This window comes from Myxine glutinosa, chromosome 8, assembly GCF_964187855.1.
Source record: "Myxine glutinosa chromosome 8, kmMyxGlut1.1, whole genome shotgun sequence".
Taxonomy (NCBI): Eukaryota; Metazoa; Chordata; class Myxini; order Myxiniformes; family Myxinidae; genus Myxine; species Myxine glutinosa.
This window is the reverse complement of record NC_136268.1, coordinates 24,739,832-24,761,891: the sequence shown is the minus strand read 5'-3', so window position 1 is coordinate 24,761,891 and position 22,060 is coordinate 24,739,832. Positions and strand designations below refer to the sequence as shown.

Here is a 22,060-nt window from a genome sequence, read left to right as displayed (position 1 = left end):
ATACTTCGACAAATCGTCGAAAGAATCAGAAACCATCTACCCCTAAGGCAGCTTGTATTTATAAAACGTAACACAGCGCTTATTTCCTTGAGGCCTGGTCGCGCGAACATAATCGGTTACCATTCAGTGCAAACGCCATTAAGTTGTTGGTCGGCTTCCTTACATCGCCGCAGACATGGCCATGAGACAGACTCCCCTGACGTGCAGTGGACACACAAGACCCGTGGTGGATTTGGCGTTCAGTGAAATCACCCCGTACGGTTACTTTATGATCAGTGCTTGTAAAGGTGAGTACGAGGCACAGGGGAGTCAAGCCAGCCATTCCTTAAGGTGGGTTTTCACGGGACACGCGAACGGTTCGCGAAGGATGCGAATGTCGAAAAAATGGCAAAGTCCAACATTCGTATTTTAGGCTCCAAAAGTTCGCCAAACATGCGCGGGGGTTCGGAAGCGTCGTCAATTGTTCGCAGGAGTCGTTTTTTGTTCGGCGGGTATTTCAAAAATGTTTGAAAACTCCTGCGAACAATTGACGACGCTTCCGAACCCCCGCGCATGTTTGGCGAACTATTGGAGCCTAAAATACGAATGTTGGACTTTGCTATTTTTCAACATCGCAATCCGTCGCGAACCGTTCGCGTGTCCGTGAAACCCACCTTTAACGGTTTCGAATGCAGCGAGCGCTCGACAACAACTTTGGGAATGGAAAGCACCTCTGACGATGGGTTACGTTAGGTGATAATGAATGAACACATTTGTGAATTTAAAAAGTTAGTTTCATGTCGGTTTACTCAGGGCCGGCCCTAGTCCAAATGACGTCTCCTCTCATTTGTTCAACTTTTGAATACCTCATGAGAGGTAGCGAGGGCAGGCATGGGTGAGGCGGTAGCGAGGGCAGGCATGGGGTGAGGAGGTAGCGAGGGCAGGCATGGGTGAGGCGGTAGCGAGGGCAGGCATGGGTGAGGCGGTAGCGAGGGCAGGCATGGGTGAGGCGGTAGCGAGGGCAGCATGGGTGAGGCGGTAGCGAGGGCAGGCATGGGTGAGGCGGTAGCGAGGGCAGGCATGGGTGAGGCGGTAGCGAGGGCAGGCATGGGTGAGGATGTAGCGAGGGCAGGCATGGGTGAGGCGGTAGCGAGGACAGGCATGGGTGAGGCGGTAGCGAGGGCAGTCATGGGTGAGGCGGTAATGAGGACAGGCATGGGTGAGGATGTAGCGAGGGCAGGCATGGGTGAGGCAGTAGCGAGGATCAGGCATGGGTGAGGCGGTAGCGAGGGCAGTCATGGGTGAGGCGGGTAACGAGGACAGGCATCGGTGAGGCGTTAGGGAGGGCAGGCATGGGTGAGGCGGTAGCGAGGCCAGGCATGGGTGAGGCGGTATGCGAGGACAGGCATGGGTGAGGGGTAGCGAGGGCAGTCATGGGTGAGGATGTAGAGAGGGCAGGCATGGGTGAGGCGGTAGCGAGGACAGGCATGGGTGAGGAGGTAGCGAAGGCAGGCATGGGTGAGGCGGTAGCGAGGGCAGGCATGGGTGAGGTGGTAGCGAGGGCAGGCATGGGTGAAGGGGTAGCGAGGGCAGGCATGGGTGAGGGGGTAGCCGAGGGCAGGCATGGGTGAGGTGGTAGCGAGGGCAGGCATGGGTGAAGGGGTAGCGAGGGCAGGCATGGGTGAGGGGGTAGCGAGGGCAGGCATGGGTGAGGCAGGTAGCGAGGGCAGGCATAGGTGAGGGGGTAGCGAGGGCAGCATGGGTGAGGATGTAGCGAGGTCAGTCATGGTGAGGCGGGTAGCGAGGACAGGCTATGGGTGAGGCGGTATCGAGGGCAGGCATGGGTGAGGCGGTGAGCGAGGGCAGGCGATGGGTGAGGCGGTAGCGAGGGCAGGCATGGGTGAGGGGGCGGTAGCGAGGGCAGGCATGGGTGAGGCGGTAGCGAGGGCAGGCATGGTGAGGCGGTAGCGAGGGCAGGCATGGGTGAGGTGGTAGCGAGGGCAGGCATGGGTGAGGGGCGGTAGCGAGGGCAGCATGGTGAGGCGGTAGCGAGGGCAGGCATGGGTGAGGCGGTAGCGAGGGCAGGCATGGGTGAGGCGGGGTAGCGAGGGCAGGCATGGTGAGGCGGTAGCGAGGACAGGCATGGGTGAGGCGGGTAGCGAGGGCAGGCATGGGTGAGGAGGTAGCGAGGCAGGTATGGGTGAGGTGGTAGCGATGGCAGGCATGGGTGAGGCGGTAGCGAGGGCAGGCATGGGTGTGAGGCGGTAGTGAGGGTCAGGCATGGGTGAGGCGGTAGCCGAGGGCAGGCATGGGTGAGGCGGGTAGCGAGGGCAGGCATGGGTGAGGCGGGGTAGCGAGGGCAGGCATGGGTTGAGATGGTAGCGAGGGCAGGCATGGTGAGGAGGTAGCGAGGGCAGGCATGGGTGAGGTGGTAGCGAGGCAGGCATGGGTGAGGCGGTAGCGAGGGCAGGCATGGGTGAGGCGGGGGTAGCGAGGGCAGGCATGGGTGAGGCGGTAGAGAGGGCAGGCATGGGTGAGGCGGTAGCGATGGATGGTGGCGAGGCTTGGGTGAGGCGGGTAGCGATGGCAGGCATGGGTGAGGCGGGTAGCGAGGGCAGGCATGGGTGAGGCGGGTAGCGAGGGCAGGCATGGGTGAGGCGGTACTGAGATCAGGCATGGGTGAGGTAGCGGGGGTAGGCATGGTGAGGCAGTAGCGAGGGCAGGCATGGGTGAGGCGGTAGCGAGGGCAGGCATGGGTGAGGCGGTAGCGAGGACAGGCATGGGTGAGGTGGTAGCGAGGGCAGGCATGGGTGAGGCGGTAGCGAGGGCAGGCATGGGTGAGGCGGGTAGCGAGGGCAGGCATGGGTGAGGCGGGTAGCGAGGGCAGGCATGGGTGAGGCGGTAGGGAATGCAGGCATGGGTTAGGAGGTAGGGAGGGCAGGCATGGTGAGGCAGTAGTGAGATCAGGCATGGGTGAGGTGGTAGCGGGGGTAGGCATGGGTGAGGCGGTAGCGAGGCAGGCATGGGTGAGAGTGGTCAGGAGGGCAGGCATGGGTGAAGTGGTAGGAGGCAGGCATGGGTGAGGATGGGTAGCTGAGGCAGGCATGGTGAGGCGGGTAGCGAGGACAGGCATGGGTGAGCGGTGGTAGCGAGGGCAGGCATGGGTGAGGGTGTAGCGAGGGCAGGCATGGGTGAAGGGGGTAGCGAGGGCAGGCATGGGTGAGGGGGTAGCGAGGGCAGGCATGGGTGAGGTGGTAGCGAGGGCAGGCATGGGTGAAGGGGTAGCGAGGGCAGGCATGGGTGAGGGGGTAGCGAGGGCAGGCATGGGTGAGGTGGTAGCGAGGGCAGGCATGGGTGAAGGGGTAGCGAGGGCAGGCATGGGTGAGGGGGGGTAGCGAGGGCAGGCATGGGTGAGGCGGTAGCGAGGGCAGGCATAGGTGAGGGGGGTAGCGAGGGCAGGCATGGGTGAGGATGTAGCGAGGTCAGTCATGGGTGAGGCGGGTAGCGAGGACAGGCATGGGTGAGGCTGGTAGCGAGGGCAGGCATGGGTGAGGCGGTAGCGAGGGCAGGCATGGGTGAGGCGGTAGCGAGGGCAGGCATGGGTGAGGCGGTAGCGAGAGGGCAGCATGGGTGAGGCGGTAGCGAGGGCAGGCATGGGTGAGGCGGTAGCGAGGGCAGGCATGGTGAGGCGGTAGCGAGGCAGGCATGGTGAGGTGGTAGCGAGGGCAGGCATGGGTGAGGTGGTAGCGAGGGCAGGCATGGGTGAGGCGGGTAGCGAGGGCAGGCATGGTGAGGCGGTAGCGAGGGCAGGCATGGTGAGGGGCGGTGGTAGCGAGGGCAGGCATGGGTGAGGCGGTAGCGAGGGCAGGCATGGGTGAGGCGGTAGCGAGGGCAGGCATGGGTGAGGCGCTGGGTAGCGAGGACAGCATGGGTGAGGCGGTAGCGAGGGCAGGCATGGGTGAGGAGGTAGCGAGGGCAGGTATGGGTGAGGTGGTAGCGATGGCAGGCATGGGTGAGGCGGTAGCGAGGGCAGGCATGGGTGAGGCGGTGCGGTAGCGAGGGCAGGCATGGGTGAGGCGGTAGCGAGGGCAGGCATGGGTGAGGCGGGTAGCGAGTGCAGGCATGGGTGAGGCGGGGGTAGCTGAGGGCAGCATGGGTGAGATGGTAGCGAGGGCAGGCATGGGTGAGGAGGTAGCGAGGGCAGGCATGGGTGAGGCGGTAGCGAGGGCAGGCATGGGTGAGGCGGGTAGCGAGGGCAGGCATGGGTGAGGCGGTAGCGAGGGCAGGCATGGGTGAGGGTCGGGTAGCGAGGGCAGGCATGGGTGAGGCGGTAGAGAGGGCAGGCATGGGTGAGGCGGTAGCGATGGCAGGCATGGGTGAGGCGGGGTAGCGATGGCAGGCATGGGTGAGGCGGGTAGCGAGGGCAGGCATGGGTGAGGCGAGGTAGCGAGGGCAGGCATGGGTGAGGCGGTACTGAGATCAGGCATGGGTGAGGTAGCGGGGGTAGGCATGGGTGAGGCAGTAGCGAGGGCAGGCATGGGTGAGGCGGGTAGCGAGGGCAGGCATGGGTGAGGGCGGGTAGCGAGGACAGGCATGGGTGAGGTGGTAGCGAGGGCAGGCATGGGTGAGGAGGTAGCGAGGGCAGGCATGGGTGAGGCGGTAGCGAGGGCAGGCATGGGTGAGGCGGTAGCGAGGGCAGGCATGGGTGAGGCGGGTAGCGAGGGCAGGCATGGGTGAGGCGGTAGTGAGGGCAGGCATGGGTGAGGCGGTAGGGAATGCAGGCATGGGTTAGGAGGTAGGGAGGGCAGGCATGGGTGAGGCAGTAGTGAGATCAGGCATGGGTGAGGCAGTAGTGAGATCAGGCATGGGTGAGGCAGTAGTGAGATCAGGCATGGGTGAGGTGGTAGCGGGGGTAGGCATGGGTGAGGCGGGTAGCGAGGGCAGGCATGGGTGAGGTGGTCAGGAGGGCAGGCATGGGTGAAGTGGTAGGGAGGGCAGGCATGGGTGAGGAGGTAGCGAGGCCAGGCATGGGTGAGGCGGGTAGCGAGGACAGGCATGGGTGAGGCGGTAGCGAGGGCAGGCAGTGGTAAGGATGTAACGACGGCAGGCATGGGTGAGGTGGTAGCGAGGTCGGGCATGGGTGAGGCGGTAGTGAGGTCAGGCATGGGTGAGGTGGTAGTGAGGGCAGGCATGGGTGAGGCGGTAGGGAGGACAGGCATGGGTGAGGCGGTGGGGAGGGCAGGCATGGGTGAGGCGGTTGGGAGGGCAGGCATGGGTGCGGAGGTCGGGAGGGCAAGCATGGGTGAGGCAGTAGCGAGGGCAGGCATGGGTGAGGATTTAGAGAGGGCAGGCATGGGTGAGGATTTAGAGAGGGCAGGCATGGGTGAGGATTTAGAGAGGGCAGGCATGGGTGAGGATTTAGAGAGGGCAGGCATGGGTGAGGCGTTAGCGAGGTCAGGCATGGGTGAGGATGTAGAGAGGGCAGGCATGAGTGAGGCGGTAGCGAGGACAGGCATGGGTGAGGCGGTAGCGAGGACAGGCATGGGTGAGGCGTTAGCGAGGGCAGGCAGTGGTAAGGATGTAACGACGGCAGGCATGGGTGAGGATGTAGCGAGGGCAGGCAGTAGTGAGGATGTAGCAAGGGCAGGCAGTGGTGAGGATGTAGCAAGGGCAGGCAGTGGTGAGATTGCAGCATTAGAGATAGGCAGTGGTGAGGATGTAGCGAGGGCAGGCAGTGGTGAGGTTGCAGCATTCGAGATAGGCAGTGGTGAGGATGTAGCGAGGGCAGGCAGTGGTGAGGTTGCAGCATTAAAGATAGGCAGGAATGAGGCCAGTGAGTTTTTGTTGGCGTAGAAACTATTAAATATGTAGATTCTTAAATCTGCAGGAAGGATCGTCGATATAGAGTTGTGTATAATTTTGAAGGAGCAGGGCAGTAGTTGGGGATATTGAAGGAAGGTTAAATGACATCGTATCTGGTGCATAAGAGGGCCACTAAAATAGTTCCAGAAATCGAGGAGCTTCCTGACCAAGGTAGTCTGAGGTTCTTGAATCTTCACTCCCTGTACTACAGGAGGATGAGGGGTGATATGATTATTGTACACCAGATTCTTCATGGGCTGATCAGGATCCTCCTGACAGGTACGAGGGTATGTGGCGTGACAAGTACGAGGGTATGTGGAGTTGTTGACAAAAGTGTTCTTCAGCAGAATAGACTGTGATAGGTCCAGGGCCATATAGAGCCTGAGAGTTAAGACTGTGGTAAAGCAGGAGTTGTTAATGTATGGAATGATCTCCATGGAAATGTAGTACCAGGAGAAACAGTGTATAGGTGTAAATTGGAATTGGATAGGTACCGAGTAAGAAGTATTGGAGGAAGAGCGCTATTGGGTTTTTGACAGGATTTGTAGGTAGCTTGAGTATGGATGTGTGATTTTGTTCATCTGTGCTGATTGTCTTCTCAAGGGATAGTGCATGGTCGATGTTGTACATTCGTCACCTAAACCATCACACCCTCTCCCTCCTCAAAAGAAAGTTAATTTAATTTAGCACCTCATTGTCTACCACACTTTTCTCATCCCCACTCCTCCATCCACGCAAATAAATGAAGGCATTAACTTGACGGATACATTTAAAATACTCTGGTGGTGTAGCTCAGGCATGATGACCAAATAGCCTCCTGCGTCAAATTTCGTTGTTATAGCTTCGGGGAAGGTATACCACAAGCCTTGCAGCCGGCACCGCCCCACCCACCCCGAGCTCTATGCACCAGGTGGTAGGTCGCCTGGATCACCTGCCCCTAAATCCAGCCTTGGATTTACTAACACACCGAACCAAATAGTCAGGTTCACTATGTTTTTTCGTTCAAAATCATGGTAGATTAGCAAACCTATACATTTTTGGAAACGTTATTACATGGAAAATCTGAAAATCAATGTTTACATTTGCCAATTCGACCAATTCGACCAATCGACCAATTCCATTCGACCAATTCGACCATTCGACCAATCGCTTCGATCGACCATTCGACCATTCGATCGATTCGATTCGATTCGATTCATCGAATTCGATTCGATCGACCATTCGACCAATTCGATTTGCCAATCAATTTGACCGACCTTTGCTTGTGTGGAACGGACTGTGAAAACGATGCGGACTATATTGTCGGATACGACACACAGGACAGTGATGACGAACTCTAAATGGCATATTCTGTGATCGTGTATGTTTGATGCCATTGACTGCCTGTGTATATTTTGCCATTGACTGCCTGTGTAGATGTGAAGTTATACCGACTGCATGTGTACATATGATTTTGCTGACTGCCTGTGTATGTTTGGTGATATGAATTATTGTGACACATTTTGATGTTATTAACTGCCTGTACAAAATGATAACATGTATTTGATTATGCAACTTATCGCGAATATAAAGACAGTATTTTGCAATTCATAACCTTTGATTCGTGTCTTACCATTCCCCATAGCACTAATTTGATACTTTCATTGGATTCCTTGTCCCTGAAAATATAGGTTTAGCATATTTTAAAAAGTTTTTAGGGTAATTAGAGGCAGAAATAGAACAAAATATGTATTTTACAGTGGCCATTTTGAAAATCCAAAATGGCCGCCACACAGGTATCTCTCCAAATGTAAACATTGATTTTTAGTTTCCTTCCAAAATGGCCGCCACACAGGTATCTCTCCAAATGTAAACATTGATTTTTAGTTTCCTTATGCTATAACTTTTCCAAAAATGTATAGGTTTGCTAATCTACCATGATTTTGAACGAAATATAATTTATTGACAGAGTGAACCTGACTAAACAACAATTATTGTACCATGGCATGCATTCTGACTCATGACATTAGTGGTGTCTCATCATCAGTGATGTAAGTGAAAGTGTAGTTTATTTTATACCATAGTTCTTAGATTCTCGGAAGTTGCACAATCTTGTGTCGTAGGTCTACAAAAGCTCAGCGTGGTTGTTGTTGCTATTGTTGTTGTGTTCTTGTTGAGGTCGATGTGTTGAAATGTGCACCCATTGGTCGGACAGCTGCCGGACCACACCCACATTTGTCGCTCCACTCCACCGACATTGCTTGACTCCACCCACCATGGCACCCAGCCAAAATGATATGGCCGCCATCTGATTGGAGTGTTCCTCTCCCCCTCTGTTCACCTTGCAGATGGCAAACCCATGCTGCGTCAGGGTGAGACCGGGGATTGGATTGGAACTTTTCTGGGCCATAAAGGTGCTGTGTGGGGAGCCACGCTGAATTCCGATGCGACACGCGGAGCAACAGCAGCTGCAGATTTTACCGCGTATGGAACAACCACTCCCATTACCATCCCCAGCTCTTTCACATAAAGGGGTCATTACATCGAGAGGTTATACAATTGTTTATTTACACACTTTACATGTGCTGCTCATTGATGACAATAGTCAGCGGTACCTGCTGGTTATGGAGGAGAGTGTAATGGCATCGAAGGAAAAATCCAAAGGTCTTCCATGAAACATGAACGTTTTATTCTTGTGTTGAAGTTATTTTGAAGTTTAAATATTTTAACCAGATGCATACTTCTCATCATCAAAGGAATAAAGGAACAGGAAAGGAGTGGAAGAGCAAGGTTAAATTAACAGTGGGTTAGTGGGTCGAAGGACTGAGAGTGAAAAGGGAGCAGTGTTGGAGAATATATGGTAGAAAACAAAGAGACCACCTACTTACCTACCTGCGATGTGACAGCAACAGACCTTGTACTTGCAAGGGCTTCAGCCAAAAGCCTTGTCAACTGAGTAGCTCTGATTTCCCAAAGAAAGACAGAGGTCAGTTTTGCCATGTGGTTTGCCCAAGTAAGGTCATGGCTGAGGATGAGGCCTAGACGTTGACGAGCCTGAACCTCTTCCAGTGACTGACCATGGAATGAGGTTGGTTAGTTTGATTGATTCTTCTGGAGCGACGGGGTAAGACAGTGAGATGATGCCCGACTATAAACCGCTGGATTGATGCTTCGCAGAAAGAGTTGCCACAATGTGTGCGCAGTCCCTTGGATGGGCGTTAAGCCTGGTGTCCTGTCTACTAGCATTATTTTATGGGCGTTAACGATCACGGTGTTTTTCGATTAAGAGTAGGCAAGTTTTTGCTGTCACCCTGACCAAATTACAACTTCCTGCCTTAAGTTGCAGGGTCGCACAGCTGCATTTCAAGCGATGAGGAAACCCAGGTACCCCATGCTGCACATGAGTGAATGATTATTAAGGAAAATTAGGAGTGTGAGTTTTGGGTTAGTGACCACAATGAACAGATCAAAATGGTGTGTGTACGTACTTCTACCTTCAGGAAGGTGTGGGATGCCGTAAGTGGAGACGAAGTTGTGAGCTTCACACATAAGCACATTGTAAAGACTGTTCACTTCACAGGGGTATGATTGAAACTTTCTCATTTTAATTACATTGCTCTTGGGTGTTTGTGTAATTATGAACTGCTTGGGGTGTCTTTGGGACCATGTTCGTATGATTTGTTGAGGTTTGGGGTAGAGCTAAAATCGAAGAAGAAAAGGGGGGAGGGTTGGGGAAGGAGGTGAAATGACGAGGAGAATGTATATAAAGGTTGGGAGTAAGTCAAGCCATTGTTGGATTGTAATCTCGAGATGACTCCCTTGGAGTTGTGTACATTTCATACACAATGGAGAGAAACTGATGGAATCTGTAATTTTACAGGACAGTACAAAGCTGCTAACTGGAGGACAGGACAAGATCTTGCGAATTTATGATCTTGAGAAGCACGAAGCAGGTAAGGTATCCAAAGAAGGAAAAAGTCTGTGTAACCTAAGCTCTCGGACCCTGAGGTTATCTGACACTGTACTCTCCCTTGGACACCTACAGATCCAAATGAATTATCAGGACACCATTCCGGTGTTCGTAAAGCAGTGTGGTGCAACAATGATGCGCAGATCCTCTCAGTTGCAGACGATAAAACTGTGAGGTATGTGCATGCCCGGAACTATGTCACGATGATCAGACAAGACTACAAGTGCAATGACCTCCAGCTTGCGCTGTCAGGTGTTCTACCTTTCCTTTTGTAAACACTAGCCATACCTACCCGTCCCTTCACTGACGGATTTAATCAAAAGAGTGCATGTTGCACTTCACAACCATCTATCTGAGTCTCAATGAGGATGGAAAATTAAGTGAAGCATGCAAAAAAGGAAGTAGTTGTAGTTGTAGTAGTAGTAATCCTTTCGTGTACTGTTATATATTTTCCTCTTGTTTTGAGAAGTATTACTATATACATGGTTTTGTAGTCCTTGAAACTCCTGGAAAAACAAGAAAACATTCCCTGTACTGGAAAGTCCTTGAAAATCGAGAAAATTGCGCAAATATAAATCTGCCATGCCCCATGGTCAGAATTGTTAACACCGCAGGTCTATTTAAGAGGGCATTACCAAATTTAACCTTCCCCAAGGATTTACCAAAGCCACGGTAAAATCGTTTCAAGTGCACAAAGTCTCCAAATGCGAGTCACCACACAATGATTTCTTATGGAATAACAGTTTTATTATAACAAAGCACGGGATGAGGAAATGGAGAATCCTGGGACAAAAGAAAGACGGACACAAAAACAGGCAAATAAACTGGAACGGCACTCGTTAGAGCGCATACCTCTGCCAGGCTGAATATTTGCGTTTTGTATCCCACTGATAGGTTGGATCTGCATCCAGACATTAACAAAAATCGAATCGGCTTGTTCTTAAATACCCAACCTGTCCACCAAGTTTTGTCCAAATCCGTCCAAAAGTTTTTGAGTTTTTCTGCTCACAAACAGACAGGGGGTGTAAACACAACCTCCTTCCACCTTCAGTGGTGGCGGTAATGAAATAAATAAAGCACACACGCAATCAGGTACAATGAAAATGAAAAATTTTCAACAATTTTTTTTTGTTCCAAGTAAATCTATTATGAGCTTTTTCATGGTACCATTTTTATTACTCCATGACAGCAGAAATCCTTTATTATAAATCGTGACACAGACATACGGATGCTTCTCCTTTTAGTCACACTCGTATATTCCCCAAACCACTTGGTAATGCTATGTCATTGGAGAGTAATGCCTCAGGACAACAGATGAATCCCTCTGGAAATTATTGTTTTGTGTATCCCTTCTGTGCTTGACACACTGACCCACTCCCTTCTCTGGTAATTGAAGAAGAATCACCGATATGTGGCATGACAAGGGTCACTGCCAGGCTTTCTTCAAATTGTTTACTTTCATTTAAATGTTTTACTTTGGTGCCATGACTGGCAGCCAGGGCTGAGGGGTAGTTCATGTTCAATATTAACACATTTTACAACTGTTTAAATACTGTATGCAATGTTTAAAGTGTAGCAGACATTAAACATTGCATTACAGTTTTTTAAAAATGAAAAGGTTATGAATGAATTCCACAGTTATGAATGATTAAGATTATTTAAAATGCCGTATTTTTTCAAAGATGGAAAGTTAACTACCTACACTTTTGTTTATGCATTCATAACTGCAACAACAAAGGTCACATGGGCAACACATTTATATGATTTACTTGAACAGTGCTTCTCATTGATGACTGTCTTTACACCATTAACTTAGCCAATGCCAGCTCACGACTATTAACTCTGCCTTGTCTGTATACCTCGGCACGTCTCTCCGCCATCGGCACGTCTCTCCGCCCACGGCACGTCTCTCCGCCCACGGCACGTCTCTCCGCCCACGGCACGTCTCTCCGCCCACGGCACGTCTCTCCGCCCACGGCACGTCTCTCCGCCCACGGCACGTCTCTCCGCCCACGGCACGTCTCTCCGCCCACGGCACGTCTCTCCGCCCACGGCACGTCTCTCCGCCCATGGCACGTCTCTCCGCCCACGGCACGTCTCTCCGCCCACGGCACGTCTCTCCGCCCACGGCACGTCTCTCCGCCCACGGCACGTCTCTCCGCCCACGGCACGTCTCTCCGCCCACGGCACGTCTCTCCGCCCTCGGCACGTCTCTCCGCCCTCGGCACGTCTCTCCGCCCTCGGCACGTCTCTCCGCCCACGGCACGTCTCTGCGCCCTCCTCACGTATCTCCGCCCTCCTCACGTCTCTCCGCCCACGGCACGTCTCTCCGCCCTCCTCACGTCTCTCCGCCCTCCTCACGTCTCTCCGCCCTCCTCACGTCTCTCCGCCCTCCTCACGTCTCTCCGCCCTCCTCACTTCTCTCCGCCCACGGCACGTCTCTCCGCCCGCCTCACGTCTCTCCGCCCTCCTCACGTCTCTGCGCCCTCCTCACGTCTCTGCGCCCACGGCACGTCTCTGCGCCCACGGCACGTCTCTCCGCCCACGGCACGTGTCTCCGCCCACGGCACGTGTCTCCGCCCACGGCACGTGTCTCCGCCCACGGCACGTCTCTCCGCCCACGGCACGTCTCTCCGCCCACGGCACGTCTCTCCGCCCACGGCACGTCTCTCCGCCCTCCTCACGTCTCTCCGCCCTCCTCACGTCTCTCCGCCCTCCTCACGTCTCTCCGCCCTCCTCACGTCTCTCCGCCCTCCTCACGTCTCTCCGCCCTCCTCACGTCTCTCCGCCCTCCTCACGTCTCTCCGCCCTCCTCACGTCTCTCCGCCCTCCTCACGTCTCTGCGCCCTCCTCACGTCCTACCGCCCACCACGCTCCCCATCTTGGCTATTCTGTGTTCCGCTTTGACAGGCCCTTCTCCCGCTTAGTTTTGCTCATTGTCCATTGTCCCCACAAACCACTTTAAGCCCTTTGGAATACCACTGGCTGCATATACCTTTCTGCAACCACCTAATGTTTGTGTGGTATACTATCCACCCCATGATGATGATGACTCCACAGTCCACATACACCTCCATTTCCTCCAACATGGATCAACGCATAACCACCCATTCCAACTATCTTTCTCATCTGTGGCGATTTAAACTGCCGCTGGCTGGATGTTAGCTTTGCAACAACCAGCCATGGCATTGATGCAAAGACCTTATGTGTCTCTGTGGGTTTGACCCAATCTGTAAACGTCCCAACCTGGGGGACGAGGGGTTTAATCAACTATCCTACTCAATTTATTTTGTTTACACAAACATCATGACCACAGGAGATGAACAACGAGTGTTATAGGATCAGTTTGTGCAAGGTAAAGAGACAGAGCCACACATAGTGATTATAACCTTGCCATGTATATTAATCGACATTCTCAAATCCTTTCCATCCTGTGTTTAAAGTGTGCTGTGCCACGATCCAACGATGCACTGTTTTATACTTTCCAGCTTATGTTGGTTTGTCAACATGTGAAATAATTAAAATTGGTTCTTTCACACCTTCTCGTTTGTTAAAAGCACTTCAGGGCATGTCTGTCCCAAAGTACTTTTACACGTAAAAAATAAAGGAGACTTTGTTTAATGGTGGTGCTGCTCGTGAATTATCCGATTATCCAAAGATGCACCTCCAGCCGTTTTTGTCTTTTATTATAATCCCTTATTGTCAAATGAAATCGCCACTAAATTTATTGATTCAACCACGTGCCGCCACCACCAAATCGATCACCAATGAAATTAGTACAACTTGTTTCAGTTTAGCCTATGATATGGTGGGTTTGTGGCAGGCTGTGGGATGCAAGGACGCTGGAAGAGGTGAAAAGTTTGGACCTGCCCGTGTCGGTGTCTGGCGCAGAGTACCAGGCCGAGGGGGAGATACTGGTTCTGACGTATGGACGTACCATTGCATTCTACAACGCACTGAGGTAAGGACTTCACCTGTAGATAGTCATGATACCACCACCACCTATTGTATCCTTACCACCGTGGCCACCACCATTGTTAATGGCAGCAATCACCACAACAAAATCCATTGTTTCATCTTGTGCGGCTCCTTAACAAACAGAGTAAAGCGGCATAAAAAGCCTTTAAAATGACTTCATTCCTGATTTGGTTTCATGCATTTCTTAGTCTTGAGCTGGTGAAGTCATTCGACGCACCCGCACGCATCAATACTGCATCTTTGCACCTGGAGAAGGAATGCGTGGTCGCTGGAGGGGACGACTTCAAACTGTACAAGTTTGACTATGCCAGCGGGGATGAGCTTGGTGTGTTCCACTTTGCTGGCACACTCTCTTTCTTGAACTGTGAAAGCAGTTTTGTATTAGTCATGTTATGTGGTCAGTTTCACATCACCCTTTATCCGTGCAATTCATTGCTAGCATGGATGGTAAACAAGGGTACTGTCCTCTACATAAACGTTTGCTAAAGATTAACTTGACATAAAGTCCATAGTTATTGTTTCACTGCCTCCAGTGGTGCTGTGTTACAGTTTATCGGGACCGTCTTATGATCTGTGTGCACATAGAGTCCTATAAAGGTCATTTTGGGCCAGTGCACTGCGTGAGGTTCAGCCCTGATGGTGAGCTGTATGCGAGTGGCTCCGAAGATGGCACTCTGCGCCTCTGGCAGACCACGGTGGGAAAGACCTACGGCTTGTGGAAGTGCGTGCTTCCAGGTTGGTCAAGCATTGCACTGACATACCATTCCCAAAACATGCTTGGGTTTGTATTTTACATCCCTTTAAATTCATTGTGCATGGAAGAAGTTTCGGGAACTGAGTGGCGTGCTGATGAGGAGGGGAGTGTCGTTGAAGCTGAAGGGAAAGGTGTATGCTGCATGTGTGAGAAGTGTTATGATTTATGGGAGCGAGACATGGGTAATGAATGCAGAGCAGCAACGAAGGCTGGAAAGGGTGGAAATGCGAATGGTTCGGTAGATGTGTGGAGTATCGTTGAGAGAGAGGAAGACAAATGATGAATTGCGAAAGATGATGGGAATAGAGCCTGTGATGGATGCTGTGAAGAGGAACAGGTTAAGATGGTTTGGTCATGTATTGAGGAAGGATGAAAGTGACTGGTTGAGAAGACTGATGGAAATGAATGTAGAAGGAAGTAGAGGACGGGGAAGAGGTAGAAAGAGTAAAAGGATTACCTTCCTTTGTGCGCATGTGAGATCAGGACGAGATTCCTTACAATTTGCCAAATTCCAAGGAATTTTTTGTTACCAAGGCATTTTTTTTTTTTCAGGATTGTCACTGAACCAACAACCAACTGTTGACGACTGAAGTTCATTTGTTATTGCATATTATTTGCATTTCCTGGTATCGCTTTCACAATATCATTGAGCTTTTGCTTTGCCTTACCCACGGTGGGGGTATCTGTGGGGCATTTGCGAATGGGAATGCAGGACAGGACTTGGCATGCTCATTTAGACATCATATTACTGTAATCATAATTACCTCCACCACAGAAGGTGGACAGAGGTTATGTTTTCAAACCTTGTCCGTTTATCTCTGCGAGCACGATATCTCAAAGGATTCAGAAGAAACCTGGTGGACAAGTTGTGTGTGCAACAAGGACGAATTGATTAGATTTTGGTGAAGTCCTGGATCCGACACGATAACCTTTTTTTTTTTTCTTTTTTTTTTTTTTTTTTGTTTGTTCTTCTCGTGATCCTTCACCATTGAGAGATAGGGACAACAAGGATATCTCAAAACGTTGTGCACGGATTTGAACGAAACTTTGTGGATGAGTTATGGGTTTGACAAGAACAAGCCGATTTGATTTCAGTTAAGGTCCAGATGCAGATCCGGCATTTTGGTGAGATACAAAACATAAACTGTTTGGCCTATACTCAAACTGTATGCCCTCTACTTAGTGCCGTTCAAATTTAAGGTTGACAACGGATGTACTGTATTCACCTAAATTATTTAAAAACAAATTAAAAACTCATGAGGAAGTGAAGTGCAATGCGCATGAAGAAACGAACGTATTACTCAAACAGAAACTATGGCGTCATATCTCGTAACTCATTGGCAAGAGTAAGGTTTTCAGGGCAGCTCTGGCCACGTTGACAGTTTGCTTGATAATTCTGAATCTTTTTGTTTCTTTTTCTCAACAGAGGAGCTGAACTCAGAAAGTGTGGAGTCTTCAGCTGCCGCTTCTCAAGATGTAAAAGCTTGATAGGAAATGGTCATGAGTTCAGCGTGCCTGCTTGGAGTTCACCATCTCATCTCAACACGGCACCGCTCTACCATTCCTTGACACGGTACCGTGATAGGATGTGCAAGAGCAAAAGGACAGAACCTAGTGTGCTTCACTCTGGGAACTTGTGTTATTTTCTGGATTCATTCTTTCACTTCCAACATGATGGAGACATTGTGCCAGTGAAGCACTGTGCTCGCGTATTTCCGTAAATGCAGTTTGTATGTAAACAAATCGGCATAAACCCAGGTCGTGCGCGATTGGTGCATTTTGATGAAGCGCAGAGCTGTCGTGGCATCGATCCGATAACTGTGTAAGGTGCCATGTGTGCGATGCAGTTAGCGTGGTCCATGATGTGAATCTGAACAGAATGAATACATGGGAAGGCATTTTTAAAATGCCTAATGTACCGGTGGAGTTCCAAATAAATGGGAAGTTTGTTTTTTATTTTTCCTCTGCACTTTATTCCAGTAACAGGTATAGATATGCCACATCAAATTTACAAACAGTCATAAAAGAACATTAATATTCACAGATACAGTAAAGTTAAACATTTTGTTATGTCCAAGGATGTTTGGAAACATTCCAACCTGAGACTCCTGTCACGAACACTTTCTCCAAGAAAACCTTTAATGCGAAATACTCCTCAAATAATTTTAACAAACTAGTGTTTTTATTTGTTTTTTTTTATATTGTCCATTTAAATCGAAAAAGCGTTCAGATTATGGCTTTGTTGTCCTGTTTGTACTAAATTCCTTTTGATGCATTGTAGCAATGTTGAGGTGATGTTTCAGTGCAGATAAACGTAGTTAGTACCTCATGCTGCACCCGACTCTCAGCGTGACCTCAAGAAGGCTTTGCGAAGCCACTCCGAGTCTGAGTAGAGCCTGGCATCTCCAAGCCGTAAGGCTGCACGCTTGTAGAAGTAATAATATAAAACCCCACCTGGACACGGATAATAGTGAGATGAGAGGGTAAATGTTTTAAAAACAACTCTCAGGTATGTTCGTTATTACATCAGTGTCATTGATGTGGTGGATAGGAATGCACAAGGTTACCAAGTCGCTGCAGCACAAAGAGAGCCAACAAACCATCGGTCCACACGTACGCAGCGACCTTACCCCAACGCAAGTTCTGAAATGGCACAAACGGGCAGGAACCAAAGTACGAAGCATTCCAAATTGGATCCAAACACTGGCCATTTAAGGTACAATTTAACTTTTATTATTGGTTTTGTGGTTTGCATTGAATACAATCATTGGAATATATATATAAATTTATTTATTTATTATACGAGTGTGATGGAGCAGTTTCTACAATGAGAACGCCACGAGGAAGAGAGCACACCTCCGCCAGGCTGAAGAGTTTACATTTTGTATCGCACTGACTATCTGGATCGGGACCTGAACCAAAATCGAATTGCTTGTTCTTGTCGCCTACCCAACTCGTCCAAATGGACTAGTTTTGTCATAATTCATCTACAACGTTTTGAGATATGTTGTACATCGTTTTTGGCCCCATCCCTCGATGGTAAAGAATCACTTAAAAAATTATCATGTCCGGATCCAGATCTTCAATAAAATGGAATCAATTCGTCCTTGTCACACACCCAACCTGTCCACCAAGTTTCGTCTGAATCAGTCCGTAATCTTTTTGGGATATCCTGCTCACCCAAACAAACAGGTGTGAAAGCACAACCTCCGTTCATCTTCGGTTCAAAGGTGTGTGTGTGTGTGTGTGTGCGTGTGTGTGTGTGTGTGTGTGTGTGTGTGTGCGCTCGGTGGTGTAATGGTTAGAGAGTGTCTGTTCTGAGGTTGGTGGTTGAAGCCCTGGCCAAGTCAGTCAGGTTCACTATGTCAATAAATTATATTTCGTTCAAAATCATGGTAGATTAGCAAACCTATACATTTTTGGAAAGGTTATAGCATAAGGAAACTAAAAATCAATGTTTACATTTGGAGAGATACCTGTATGGCGGCCATTTTGGATTTTCAAAATGGCCACTGTAAAATACATATTTTGTTCTATTTCTGCCTCTAATTACCCTAAAAACTTTTAAAAATATACTAAACCTATATTTTCAGGGACAAGGAATCCAATGAAAGTATCAAATTAGTGCTATGGGGAATGGTAAGACACGATTCAAAGGTTTTGAATTGCAAAATACTGTCTTTATATTCGCGATAAGTTGCATAATCAAATACATGTTATCATTTTGTACAGGCAGTTAATAACATCAAAATGTGTCACAATAATTCATATCACCAAACATACACAGGCAGTCAGCAAAATCATATATACACATGCAGTCAGTATAACTTCACATCTACACAGGCAGTCAATGACAAAATATACACAGGCAGTCAATGGCATCAAACATACACGATTACAGAATATGCCATTTAGAGTTCGTCATCACTGTCCTGTGTGTCGTATCCGACAATATAGTCCGCATCGTTTTCACAGTCCGTTCCACACAAGCAAAGGTCGGTCAAATTGATTGGCAAATCGAATTGGTCGAATGGTCGATCGAATCGAATTCGATGAATCGAATCGAATCGATCGAATTGGTCGAATGGTCGATCGAAACGATTGGTCGAATGGTCGAATTGGTTGAATGGAATTGGTCGATTGGTCGAATTGGTCGAATCGAATTGGTCGGAATTGGCAAATGTAAACATTGATGTTCAGATTTTCCATGTAATAACGTTTCCAAAAATGTATAGGTTTGCTAATCTACCATGATTTTGAACGAAAAAACATAGTGAACCTGACTATCATATCAAAGACCTTAAAAATGGTTTGTCCTGCTTCCTTGCTTGATCGTCAGCATTTCAAAGGACAGAACACAGACAAACTGCTGAGAAGGCAATGGCAAACCACCTAGTGTAATCCTTGCCAAAAAACTGATTTGGCAGCACTAATATATATATATATACATATATATAATTGGTAGAATTTGTTTTTCACTTGGAAGTTGTGGGTTACGATATGTAAATAAAGGTGGAAAATGTCTGGTTGAATGCAATTTCATTCCAGGCGATAAGGTAACGAAAGGTGAAAATTTTGAAATTGGGTGTAGACTTTATATAGGCACTGCAGCAGGATATATCAAAAAGTTACGGACAGATTCGGACAAAACAAAATGTGTGACCAGGAAGAATCGATTAGATTTTAGTGACGATCTGGATACGAGAATTATTCAATTCTCATATGATTCTTCACTTTTGAGTGACAGGGCCAAAAACGATATACCACCTTTAGAGGTGGTATATCGTGGCTTTAGAGGTGATATGATGTGATTCTTCACTTTTGAGTGACAGGGCCTAAAACGATATGTGGCATGATATTTCAAAAAGTTGTGGATGAGTTGGTTCGGTGACAAGAACAAGTTGATTAGGTTTTGGTTCAGGTCTGATTCCAGATCCGGCCCATCAGTGGGATACAAAACATAAACTGCTCAGCCTGGCGGAGGTATGCTCTCTCCTTCGTGTCATTTTGGTATTATTAGCTGATGGCTAGGAAGATACGACTGTCTTGCAAAGAGAAGGCGAATTATCACGGGCTCCCTGGCCAAATTAGAGATCCGACTACCACTAAGAAGACAAAGATAAGACTATCCTGTATCATCCTTGCCATGGGGTTGCTTTGGCATCATTGAACCCGCCTTCAGATGGCGCACCAGAGATGTTTGTATTTCCTGTGATCGAAATTGTCATCTGGAGGATGTCAGCATTAGATACAAGTCATGTTCATTTACCAAAACACACAAGACACATTTACACACAAGATTTTACAAGATACAAACACACAAGATCATTACACAAGATGCATTTACCTAGCTCGGCTTCACGCTGTTGAAACCAAAGCTTTCAAAATCATTGGAATCTCCCGCGATGAAGCAGACTCTGGGGGCCTTTCACTCACTCACCGCAGGCAGGTTGGTGGTCTTTGTCTTCTACCGACTCCTCTCCGGCCTTGCTCCCCTTGCCTTGCTCTGTCTGTGCTCTGTCCCCCAAATATTCCTACAGGTCGCACAAGATCTGCCTGCAACCCTCTTGTGGTTAAACTGCCAAAATCAAGACTCTCTGCTCACCGTCACTCCTTCATTCCTCTTTTCTCTCGCCTCTAGAACAAACTCCCTCACTCTCTTCAATCCCACTCCTCCCTCCAGGTCTTTAAAACGGCTGTTCACCACCATCTCTTGTCTTCCCCCATCCAAAACCTTGATCTTTTCTACCCCCGTTAATTCACTGCAGATCCACTTTTTGGAAATACCAACTTCTTTCCTGGAAGTCCTAGCAGTATCCATGTGTTTTATACCTCTCCTGCCCACCCACCCCCTATTCCCATGCCTCCTCCCCCCAAACCCTCTCCCTCCCACAGATCTCCCGATGTCCCTGTTCTCTACTGTTGTACTCTCTCCCATCTTGTCTCCTGCTCCCTTTGTGATTAATGTTAGCTCTTACACGAGCCTCGATCTTGTTTACAAAAAAAAAAGTGTCCCATGTGTCAGGACGAGTTAATCGGTAGTTGTTGATTTCCAATCTCACACTGCTCGCCTTCTTCAGCCACTCCCACCGGTGGTAAGACGCACTGAGATATGAGTGTGAGCAATCGGTGCTCACCATAACCCAGACGTGGAACGAGATGCTGAGCCCGAGGTAAATGGCCGAGACTATGATCGTAGCCTTGAACTTGTGTATGAGGATCCCCACCAGGCCGGCTTGGAAGACAAAAGTGTTGAAGAACATAAGAATGATTATGATGATGTTGAAGAGGATGGCAATGTCCTGGATTCTGGAAAAAGAAAATAAATCAGTGCTGGATGAAAGGCAGAGATAACAAGTGAATAAAAATGTATTTGAGACATTAGGCCAGGAACAGTATTTCCATCCCAAACCTTGAGTTACATCCCCACACATTGAACCAGTATGACGTCATGACATACCAATGTAAAGGTATTCATCAGTACTGCACATCAGACAGACAATGTGAAGCAATGTTTAACTTCAAGGAGTGCGGGGACGGACGTAAAGCGTCTCACATGAACAACACAAGCTGCACGACGTTCTGCCGGTGGAAGAGCTCTGAGAATGAGTTCACAAACAGATCGAGCACGAGCAGAAGGAACTGCAGGGAGATCACGAAGCCGTAGCTCGTGGTCTGCATCCCGAGTCGTCACGTGACTCAAAACCGCCGCTGCACCTCAGGACGCTATAAATGATTCTTCTTCATTCGAAGTGCGTACGACTTTTATCAATTTATCGCACAGATTCGCTGCTACACTTTTATTAAATAACTCTTGAGGAAGGATTTTTTTTTTTTAAGATGTGAAAAACGGAAAATCCTCTCACCGACGTACAAGATGCTCCGAGACCGAGGAGTGACTCACGATCACCGATTTAAATCAGTCAATTTGAGTGATCTCGGAAGGGAAGGTTTGACTCACTCTCTGCGAGCATAAAGAGCTATGTCCGAGAATCCAAAACCGTGCGCTAATGGCGGCTCTGGCGTCGAGATCCCCATAGCAACCTCGCTCCTCCAATCACGACGATGCTGCTCTGTGATTGGTTTATATTAATAAGATGCAATTACACAGTGGCATTATGATTGGCTATTCTTCCACCGCTTTTGCCCAACTCGTACTCTGATTGGATGAATCGCACCAAGGGGCGTAACTATTTTAAGAGCGTTAATTTCATATAAAATCCAGTTCAATGTCATTTTTACGCCGAACATACAATTTTTAAAACCTTGGGAATGCAATTTAAAACTTAAATCGAATCAATGATTTGGAATTGATATATTTATAATTTGTCCGATGGACGATTTTATTTTAAATGTGATTCATATTGACGAAAAGTCGAGGGCGGTAAACCAGCGACTGGAATTTTCTCCTCTTTATTTTAAAATATCTATTTGCTTGATTATAACTCAAAATCCTGTTTTCAAATTGCTCTCCTATATGTTTTATTTCTTTAGCGGTGTAGACGACGGTGGAGCCTTTAACGATATATTTTATGTTG

The 22,060-nt window shown here is 49.0% G+C and overlaps 2 protein-coding genes across 4 annotated transcripts; one reads left to right on the top strand and one right to left on the bottom strand.

Annotated features, from left to right (window-relative positions):
- Positions 1-27: 27 nt before the first annotated feature.
- Positions 28-16,473, top strand: STRAP (serine/threonine kinase receptor associated protein). The gene is made up of 9 exons (XM_068124119.2): positions 28-287; positions 8,169-8,304; positions 9,321-9,402; positions 9,701-9,773; positions 9,866-9,965; positions 13,614-13,751; positions 13,957-14,093; positions 14,354-14,503; positions 15,949-16,473. Exons 1-9 carry the CDS (start codon positions 176-178, stop codon positions 16,008-16,010), a joined length of 990 nt encoding a protein of 329 aa, XP_067980220.1. The 5' UTR covers positions 28-175; the 3' UTR covers positions 16,011-16,473.
- Positions 14,005-21,533, bottom strand: TMEM138 (transmembrane protein 138). Of its 3 annotated transcripts, none has more exons than XM_068124120.2 (5): positions 21,079-21,533; positions 20,660-20,831; positions 17,090-17,165; positions 16,848-16,976; positions 14,005-14,130 (listed from the first exon to the last, which is right to left on the bottom strand). In XM_068124120.2, exons 1-4 carry the CDS (start codon positions 21,201-21,203, stop codon positions 16,867-16,869), a joined length of 483 nt encoding a protein of 160 aa, XP_067980221.2. In that variant the 5' UTR covers positions 21,204-21,533; the 3' UTR covers positions 14,005-14,130; positions 16,848-16,866. The 3 variants fall into 3 exon arrangements, with proteins under 3 accessions (XP_067980221.2, XP_067980222.2, XP_078639135.1); XM_068124121.2 differs by lacking the exon at positions 14,005-14,130 and having other exon boundaries at positions 16,594-16,976; positions 21,079-21,263; positions 21,397-21,415; XM_078783009.1 differs by lacking the exon at positions 14,005-14,130 and having other exon boundaries at positions 16,594-16,976; positions 20,983-21,136.
- Between the last annotated feature and the right edge of the window lie 527 nt (positions 21,534-22,060).